Here is a 9853-nt window from a genome sequence, read left to right on the forward strand (position 1 = left end):
TGTCAACGCTTTAAGATGGTAATACCTACCATAAATAAAATATTTCTTTACTCGAGAAAGTCATTATTTCTTTGGAAACTTTATTCAAAAGCTCAAAGTTCTGATCAGAAACGAACGACGTTGCTAGTTGTTCAATGTTTAATATCGTAGCTGAATATTTTATGAGTTTACCTTTTTTTTTTTTTTTTTTTTTTTTTTTTTTTTTTTTTTTTCATTTTTTCGATTGTCTCTCGTTTCTTTGTCAAGTCAAGAGCGGGCGGAGGCACGACGCGTTACACTCGACGTCGCGTCGAGTTGATCGCTCGTGCCGCACGAAATTCTTTGTTTTCTCTAATCACAATATTTTTCGACTGTTCAAGGATCGACTCATGAGTTTTTCCTTGAGTGATATAACTGAGCCTCTCTGAACCTTGACCAATCGTCACGTAAAACTCTTTTTTTCTCTCTCTCTCTCTCTTTCTCTCTCTCTCTATCTCTCTCTCTTTCGTTTCGGATCCCCGCATCGTCGGCGTCGGTCGGATTCGAACCGTGGCTCGATTTCGACGTCGATCGAGTCCAACGAGTCGAGACCGGAATACCGCGCGTATTCGTTCTCTGCCTTTCTTTTTTTTTTTTTTCCCCCGTTTTTTATAATTAACCACGCGATCGATCGCGTACGGCGCGCACTCCTGCCGTAAAAGCTGACAAATCGAATTAACCCGTAGCTCGAATTTCAATGAACCTGCCAACGGATACTCGCGACCATTTCCGACTCGCGGACCCGATCGCGACCCTTGCGGTCGATCCCGATCTTCCGACGACCAGCGATCGACGATATTTTCCTACCCCGTGTGTCTTTCTCTTCTCTTTTTGTTTCTCTCTCTTTTTTCTTTTTGTTTCTTGTTTTTTCTCCCCCTCTTCCTCCCCTATAACTGAGTGTTATACAGTCCCCGGGGCTCCGCCTCGCAATGTAAGCGGAGAAGCGATCAGCCCGACCTCCATATTGGTAACATGGGAACCACCGCCTGCCGATCGATCGAACGGGAGGATCGCGTACTACAAGCTGCAAGTGGTCGAGAGCGGACGCTCCGACTCGGAGGCGAAAGTTATCAAACTGAATGACACGCGATTCGTGTTGGACGAACTGAAAAAATGGACCGAGTACCGGATTTGGGTATTGGCCGGGACCAGCGTAGGTGACGGACCTCCGAGTTATCCTATCTCGGTCAGAACTCACGAGGACGGTATGTATCATTAACGCTTAGTCGTCTTTTTACGTTTACTCGAACACGCGTAGGATGTGGCGCCTTGAACACCTCTCAGCGATACGTCTTTTTACTCTCTCGATTCTATTTCGATTGGAACGAGTTGCATTTCTCTCTCTCTCTCTTTCTCTCTCAATGTTTCTGATCAAAAGAAGAAAAGATCGTTCCCTCGCGACGGTTTCAAAGCGCCACGCTTCACGCCTATATAGAGATACTTTTGCGAAGGCGATGTATCGCGACAAAGTTCATCGCGCAAGAGCCAAAAATATAAAAGCCCGCCAAAAATCAGTCCGAAGATCTCGGTACGCGTGATTCCAGTGCCGGTTGCGATGACACGCCCTGATTCTCGACCCGGTGACGTTTCGGTCTGTCTCGTCGACTGTCTGTATACAATTGTATATCTCTGTGTATTAAAACAGTGTATTTTCGATTTCAGATTCCGCTAAACGTCTCTTCGAACCTATCTCTTCCCAACTGTGACACTGTAACAACCGATCCCACCTTCTCTCTCGACGATTCTCTTTTTCTCTTTCTCTCTCTCTCTCTCTTTCTCTCTGTCTTCACTCTGATTTTAGTTCTGTTTCCTTGTTCGACAAACGTTCTTTCTTCACTCCTGCGTTTTCCGTTTCTAGATTACATTGTCGTTGTACTTTCGTTTCGTTCGACTTCATCGAATTACGTTACATTGTATTCATTACGTTCTATTACATTATTAATATACATTATATTATATATCGTATCATGTTATTTTATATTACATTCTATTCTATTCTATTATATTATATTATATCATATTGTATTATATAATACGTAAAGCTTCTCCTCTCAGGCAACTTTTGCGTTTCAGTTAACGCTTTCGAGAAACGAACTGTCAACCGACTCTTGTCGCGGCAACAGAGAAGATACCAGGACGAGCGCGCGGCCCTTTTTTTCTATTCTCAAGTATAAAAAAAAAAAAAAGAGAAAAAAAACCGAAATTCGATTTTTTTCGTTGCGCGAACGTAAGTTTTTTGAACGCGCACGTTCAAATTCTTTCCCAAAACCGGTGTTTCATCCTTTATTATTAAAAACTGCTGAACGATCCATCAAACAACCCTCCCCTAACGCTTTTCTCGCACACCTTCAAGATCTTTCCCCCCTCGGACACATCTGTGTGTATGTGTGTGCGTGTGCGTTTTTTTTTCTCTCCCTTTGGTTTTTGCTTCTCCTTTTTGGACGGGACGCGGGCGCTTAACTTACATAGCGAAACGCGAGACCATGTTGGCCCTAATTTTTTGGCTGGCGAGATTTTATATTTTTGGAATTTTTGCGATCTTCCATGAATTACTCTATGCTTCCCCCCCCCCTCCCCCAGAGAAAAAAAAAAAAAATTCGCCCCCAAACTTCCCCCCCCCCCCCTACTGGAGTGCCCCCAGACATTTTTTCCAGGTGGTGCAACGCAGCCACGGATTTTTCAGAAGCTGATAACCAATTTTTGAGCTCAGCTATTGCAAAAAAAAAAAAAAAAAAGAAAAAAAAAGAGAAAAAAAACCGATTTCTTTACTATTTTTACAGGGCCTAATCGCAACTTCTCCCTTTGAACGTTGCCGTTGGTTTTTGTTCCCCCTCTGAGCCCCCCGACCCCCTATCTCTTAAAACTTGGATTTACCCATTTTAACACGCTAACTTAACTGATTAACTTAATTATGTATACTCATTCACGTGTTTTTGTCTTTCCTTAAAGCATTTGCAGGAGGATGATCCAGGTTTTGAACAGCTAGTTTTTAAGACTTATTCGCACTAACGTAAACATTATTTACCGATTGTCTAATGATATGTACTCATTAACACTCAATGTTCTTTCTCATGGTAACCGTGATTATTACGTCACGTAAAGATGTTTCGTTTCTCTCTTTTAGTTCGTTGACTCACTCTTGCCACGTGTTTACGAAGATAGAGACCAAACTGACCGACCCACCCCAATCGTGAACGTGACATTATTTCTACCGTTCCGAGGAGAAAATTTTGTATATCGTCCCTGATTGAGTCTGATTCTAAAAAAAAAAGAAAAAGAAAAAAAAAAGAAACGAGAGAAAGCATTTATTTATCGGACGGAGATAATGTCCGTGAACGAGGGCGGCAGCTTGTCTGATGAAACGCTTATGTGTAGATATATATATGTATTGTATATGTCATACCATATATATATATATATATACAAACCATGGCGTATGTATCACACACAGCAAAAATATATATACATACTATTATTCCACTACATACCTACATATGCATATATATATGTATATATATAAATATAAATATTTTACACGTCATATATATATGTATATATACATATATAATATATTTCTATATCTCTGATATATAAGGCTCTTCTGTCTTTAGTTAAAAATTTAGTTCTACCTATCGTTTGCACATGTTTAGAGCATGCCTTCGTTTGTTTATCGATCCCTCGGTCTCTTACCTAATGATTCTCATCCCGAATCTCGAATCACGAAATATATATAACCTCCTCGACTACGAATACGATCCCTCTCAGTATCCGACTCAGAAAACAGACTCTCTCCCGTCTCACCGTTCCAAAGGAAACCCCGTCGAGCTGCTGTCGAGTCTGCGCAAAACTCTCGGTCTCGAACCACCACCGTAATGGTTCCAACAACCGAATCAACCAAAAAATGGTCCCAATGAATGGCATGACGATGCATGAAGAAGTTTTGCTTTTCGTTTCGAATCTCTCCTCTCCGTTTTCCCATTCGGTGCCACGCCGCATCCACTAACGGCACGGCACCGTCCCTGCCTGCATGATACAACGAGTTTTTCAACCCACTCTTTTCCAGTCCTTCTGCGCCCGTCCCTACACCCCGATTAATCTTCCGAATCGACGAGAAGAAAAGCCAACGAAAAGGCGAGGGAACGACATTGCCTGGCAGCGATACGGTATTATTAATCGTACTGAAAATTTCGTGTGAAGTACGAGTACATAAAGTCACCGAAATATTGATACCTTTCTGATTGTTGATTTTGAACGATCGGTATGGTCTCGCGACACAAGTGACAAAATTTTTCTCGATAACTAGCCGACACGGCACAATTGCAGGAGAATGATACGAATGAATAACTTTCGTGATTCGGTGTATTTATTTTTTCTCTTTCTCTCTCTCTCTCTCTCTCTCTCTCTCTCTCTCTCTCTCTCTCTCTCGTTTAGAGTTACGAAATTACGAGAAAAGTAGGATACGTACACACGCATCGTAGCGAGGAGTGCTTGGCAGCAGCTTTTGTCTTGGATGGAAAAAAAATAATCGAAGACCTTGGTCGGACGCGAAATCGGAGTCATTTGTTGCGAGAGAGCGAGCATTGTAGAGCCGCCGTCATTGTCGCGAGTGAAAAAAAGAAAAAGGAGAAAAAATCGTACGAACGCATCTCTAACGACGTTCCCTCGAACCTTTTGCACTCGACACTACGGAACGCCCAGGATCCTCTTTCGTTTCACCGGCACCTCATACTCCCGGTTCCTCCCACGCATTGTCCCGTTTACGGACCCGACCCGATCCAACCAGTCCACCCTCCACTAACAGAGCAGACTCGGCAAAGCGAGGCGGAACGATAAAAAGCACTGCTGAAAGCACCCTGCCGTGTAAGCTCGCACATTATCAAGCACAAAAGTTCACCGTCGTATATACGTATTCTCGTTCGTTATTGTCATTGTCGCCGCTAGTAACCGCCACTAACCAATATATTCTATGATTATATTATATTCTAAACTTACTATCGATATATATATATATATATATATATGTATGTATGTATATATATATATATCTTATGTATATTATATATACACACATATTTATATATATATATTTTCCATTACCGTCGTTTTGAGTGTGTGCACGGGCACCGGTACAAGTACTATTTTTCATGCGGGCACGGTTTTATCTCGCACCCACCACGCACGCATGTAAAGTCGCACGCGCGTGTCACGCACGACAAAAAGGATAGAAGGAAAAGAATAAAAAGGACAAAGCAAAAAGTAAAAAGAGGGTGGAGTACAGTGACGAACGCGTATCTACGCACCTACGCACAAAAGCCACACGCAGACGCACGCCTTTCACACCCGTGTCCTACTATAGCTGAGTATATATATATATATATATATTTTATATATGAACACACACGTGTATATTCTCACCATGCACCAATTTAAAAAAGCACCCTTCGCTTCGAGTAACCGCCGGCAGCCTAAAAAGCACACGCGTGCGCGCATGCACGCATGTAAGTACGTAGGGACGTGTGTGCGTGGGTGAGTGTGTGTACGCGCGTATCTACGTCAAGTGCTCGGGAAACAGTAAGACTCGTGCGTGAACGCGCGCAAGCGACTGTAATGCGCACCCGATCTATATACATACGTATAGTTACGTTCGCTGAACCTACGCCGTATTTAAAAAAAAAAAAAAAGAAAAAGAAAGAAAAACCAGCACCGTATTTCGCAGCGCACCGTATCATCGCTATATTCACGTGTCTAAATATTCAATTGTCTCGCACGTCGATTGCGATATATCGTGCCGAGCACCAGCACTGAGAGCACCCACTGAATTTAACAAGCACCCCCACCGACGTGTGTCGTGCAGTCTGATTAGCGGCGCCTTCCCCACGTGAGCCTCGATTTCCGTCGTCTATGGAAAGACCTGTCTTTTTCTTCGTCGAAAGTCTGAGAGACCAGGAACGTCTCGAGACCAGCCTGAAAGAATCGTCGACGATCGTCGACGCGTGCGAGAACGCGGCTATCGAGTGCTTCACGTCGGGTCGGCGTGCGCGCGTGAATGCGTGAACGAGTGCGTAAAAGAGTACAGGATGCAAGAGTTCAACCCGTACAACGCGGTCAGAGGTCGCGTGCGGGAGCACGAGGAGAAAGATCGTCGTGCTAGGGAAGAGAAAACGAAAAAAACAGCGGAGAATTCGGAGAGGCGACGTCCGTGAGAGTCAACTTCCGATCGCAAGCGCGAGAATATATTCACGGGGGGGATGATATTAGCAACGCGAGCGAAAAAGAAAAAAAAAGAAGGAAAAAAGGAAAGAAAAACGAAGAAAAGAGGGGAAAAAAAATCCGTGACGCGAGAGAAGAGGATTATTACCGCGGGAGGACCGTTCACTTTGAAACATTTGAATACCAATATTCATGCAATTTTTTTTTCATTATCTTCGTCGATTCAGTTGACGAGGCCACCTGAGGCCGCCGGTCGTCAAGAAGTACAGAGATGCATCGATCTCGACGGAGAGAGAGGTCTCGTCGACGTACACGCGGTATCTGCTGATATTGAAAAAGCAAAGCTCCCTCCAACAGAAAGGGGGAGTGGGTGGGTGGGTGGGTGGGTGGAGGGTTAGAAGGTCGGTAAACCGCCCTGAAGACTCTCTGTCTGTTCGAGATGAACATCGATGGATCGTTGATATCCGCGGATACTATATCGCAGAAAATTTCTTACACTCACCGAAGCTCGTTGGAATGATATACATAATCATTACACCATGACCTTTTCTCTATACTCTCTACTGTCTATACGTGCACCTTCGTTCTTTGCATGCTATTCACCGACCTACTTTTTTCCATCTTCTGCCTCTCTGTAAGTTAATAACTATTATATCGTATCTTTAATATTGAATTACGTATTTTACTCGTACGTATAATATGTTCTTTATATATATATATTATATATGATTACGTATTACTATATCTTTATATCGTGTGTCGATATATACCTTTACGTCTTCTCCTCTAGGTAACATAGAAAGAGTTTTGACATTTTGCTCCGTTTTATGTGTGTTTCTTTCTCTCTTTCTTTCTCTCTCTCTCTCTCTATCTCTCTCTCTCTCTCTGTCTCTCTTTCTCTCTCATCATTTCCATCTCTGAATCTGCAACGACTCGCGGTCCGAGTCCGGTTTGTTCTCTTTCAATCTGACTGTTTTGAAGACGCCCGGAGTTTCGAAGACACGCCGTTACCGATCAACGAACGCTGTTCTTCAAGTCCGACATGTCAAGATCGATTCCTCATTTCCCTCGGACGAACGCATGCTTCCTCCTCCCCTTTTGCTTCCCTTCGATTCGTCCGTCGTGCGCCGAAAACCAATAACCGAGAGGAATAATCGTCGATCCGATTAGCTGCGCGTTGCGTGCATCCCCGGTCTCACAGTCGGTCTGAAAACAGAAAAAAAATGGAAAAAAAAAGAAAAGAACGACGCGTTTCATTTCACGGCCATCGGTAATTATCGTACATATTTTGCGAGGAATTTTGCGATTTTTGCATGGGTGAATGCGCAGGTGGATGCTGCCAATAAAACGATGAACAAAGAGCGAACAGAGAAGAGGAACGGAAATATTTCTTTTTTCTTTCTTTCTTTCTTTTTTTTTTTTCCTTTTTACCGTTCTCCTCGAAGCGAGTAAAAGCAAACTGACCGTCTCTCCTTCTCTTTCTCTCTCTCGAAAGGAAAGATCTACTAGCCCCATGTACACCGATACAGATTTTTTATCGAGCTAACGTTTTTTGCGGGTGACTTTTTTGCGAGTTGCGAGAACAAACAAAAGAATTTCTCCTCGAAAACAATTCCACCTTTTACCGACTTCTCTCGTATCCTTATCTATTTCAACAAGTAACCGTGAATTTTTTCCGTCGAGGCAAGTCGCGCGCATCTACTCTCTCTCTCTCCTCCCTCCCCCTCCCCCCTCTCTCTCTATATATATATATCTCTATCTGTATCTCTATTCTCATAACTTTGGATTCACAAGCGGGTAGCGCGTTTATACGTCCCCCGAAAACCATAACACGATACCAACCACTTCTTCTTACTTATGGTTTTTTTCTCCTCTCCTAGCTTTCTTTTTTAGTAGACATTTTTATCATAGGTCTTCCCTCTCTCGATGCCTCGTGCCGCGAGGGAAAGTACGGGAAACGCGCCAAACTCTCGCGTCTTTCTTTCTCCTCACTTGTTTCTCCTCCGACCCCCAACAACCCCATTTGTCAGTTCTCTTCACTTGTCTGTCTTTCTTTCCATCCGCGCGACTTTCCCCGCGCGTGGTCGAAGCTGCTGAATCGAATTTTCTTCGCATCTTTCGACGAAAGGAGGACGCTTCGAATCGCGGGAAGAAGAAGAAAAGAATCGTCTTTCTCTCGACGGCAGGGGGCAGGTGGACATGAGCCTTTAGTTATTTCATATTTGGAGTAGTGATTGCGCATGCCAAAAAGACAAGAAAAAAAAAAAAAAAAAAAAAAAAAAAAAAAGATATTCTCACATCTCCCGCCTCTCTGCGACCAACTGCAACCGAGGACCAAGCGATATTTTTCTATTTAACGATCGATTCGAAAAGAGAATTTCGTCCATCGACGTTGCTCGGCAGAGCGATAAAAAATATTACGAATAGAGCAGAGGGTGCGATTGGAATCGAGCGCCTGGGAGGGAGAGTACGAACGAACGAATGGACGAGCGGGTGCGCGTGTGCGTGTTTCACAAGAGAAACAGACAAAAATTTCACACCTTCTCTCTCTTTCTCTCTCTCTCTCTCACTCTGTCTCTCACTCTGTCTCTCACTCTGTCTCTCTACCCCTAATCAGAGCAAAAAAAAAAAAAAAGAATAGCTGTAAAAGAGGCCATGTTGACGTTGATAATAATCAGTAGTATGCTACCCACTGATATGCCTAAATATATTAAATATTTAATAATTCTACTCAATATACGTGAGAATTTGACACGAATTTTTACGAGATTTTTTTCCCACTTTTTTGGCGACTTTTGGGGCGCAGATCCAAAAAGTGAGTATCCCTTAGCTCGTCTCGAGTTGTGCCATGAATTTTCTTCCTATATTTAATCAATTTTTTTTTTCTTTGTCTCTCTGTCTATCTATCTATATATATATATATGATATATGATATTTTTGTTCCTTCTTCCGGCTCTTTCGCATATATATCGTTTTTTTCTCTGCGAGAGACTATTTTGAAGGTGTTACTGTTCCTTTTCTTTCTCTATTTTACCTTTTTTTAACTACACTTTTCGTTGCTGCAGTCGGCGAAGCAAATACAATCGAAATGAAAAACTATTCACGCCTGTGCGTAAATGGTTACGACTGCGACTTGCGCGCTCGCCAATTTTGTTTTTTGCGTTGCGTAGCGATTTTATGGGCGTAATTGATACAATAATTACCGCGGAAAACGGTAAAAACCTGCTCTGAACCGATACAGAACAAGTGATACAGTGTATCTCGTCTCATCGAAGGGGAACTTAGTTCTCCTGTGTGCAGGCCAGTTCTGTTATGAAGCGGTCGTGTTTGGCTTTTCTTTGTCGTATTCTTTCTTGCAACGCATTTTCTTTTTATTTTGCGACACTTTGTAGACGCTGCAGTTATCGTTCTCGTAAATAAACCTAGAGGTACATTAGGCTTCCCTTTTTTCTTTTGTCCTGACAATTCTTTCGTTTCGTTCGTTGTTTTTCTATGTAATGCCGATATATATATATATATATATATATATATATATATATATATTGTTTCCGATGCCGGATACTGGACCGTCCATGACCACCATCATTCATGTTTTGAAAACGTAGAGTGAAACCAAACGAAAAAA

General features: G+C 42.7%; 1 protein-coding gene across 2 annotated transcripts in view; it reads left to right on the forward strand.

Moving 5' to 3' along the window:
* The first annotated feature begins 200 nt into the window (after window positions 1-200).
* Window positions 201-9853, forward strand: part of LOC122533174 (tyrosine-protein phosphatase Lar) — a 17175-nt gene continuing 7522 nt past the window's right edge. The window contains exons 1-2 of one of the 2 annotated variants that reach the window (XM_043662612.1): window positions 201-1223; window positions 9035-9043. In XM_043662612.1, coding sequence (XP_043518547.1) covers window positions 716-1223; window positions 9035-9043 — 517 coding nt within the window. In that variant the 5' untranslated portion in view covers window positions 201-715. The remainder of the gene's footprint in view (window positions 1224-9034; window positions 9044-9853) is intronic. The other variant, XM_043662613.1, reaches the window with a different exon arrangement.

Source organism: Frieseomelitta varia, unplaced genomic scaffold (assembly GCF_011392965.1).
Source record: "Frieseomelitta varia isolate USP_RPSP 00005682 unplaced genomic scaffold, Fvar_1.2 scaffold_501, whole genome shotgun sequence".
NCBI lineage: Eukaryota > Metazoa > Arthropoda > Insecta > Hymenoptera > Apidae > Frieseomelitta > Frieseomelitta varia.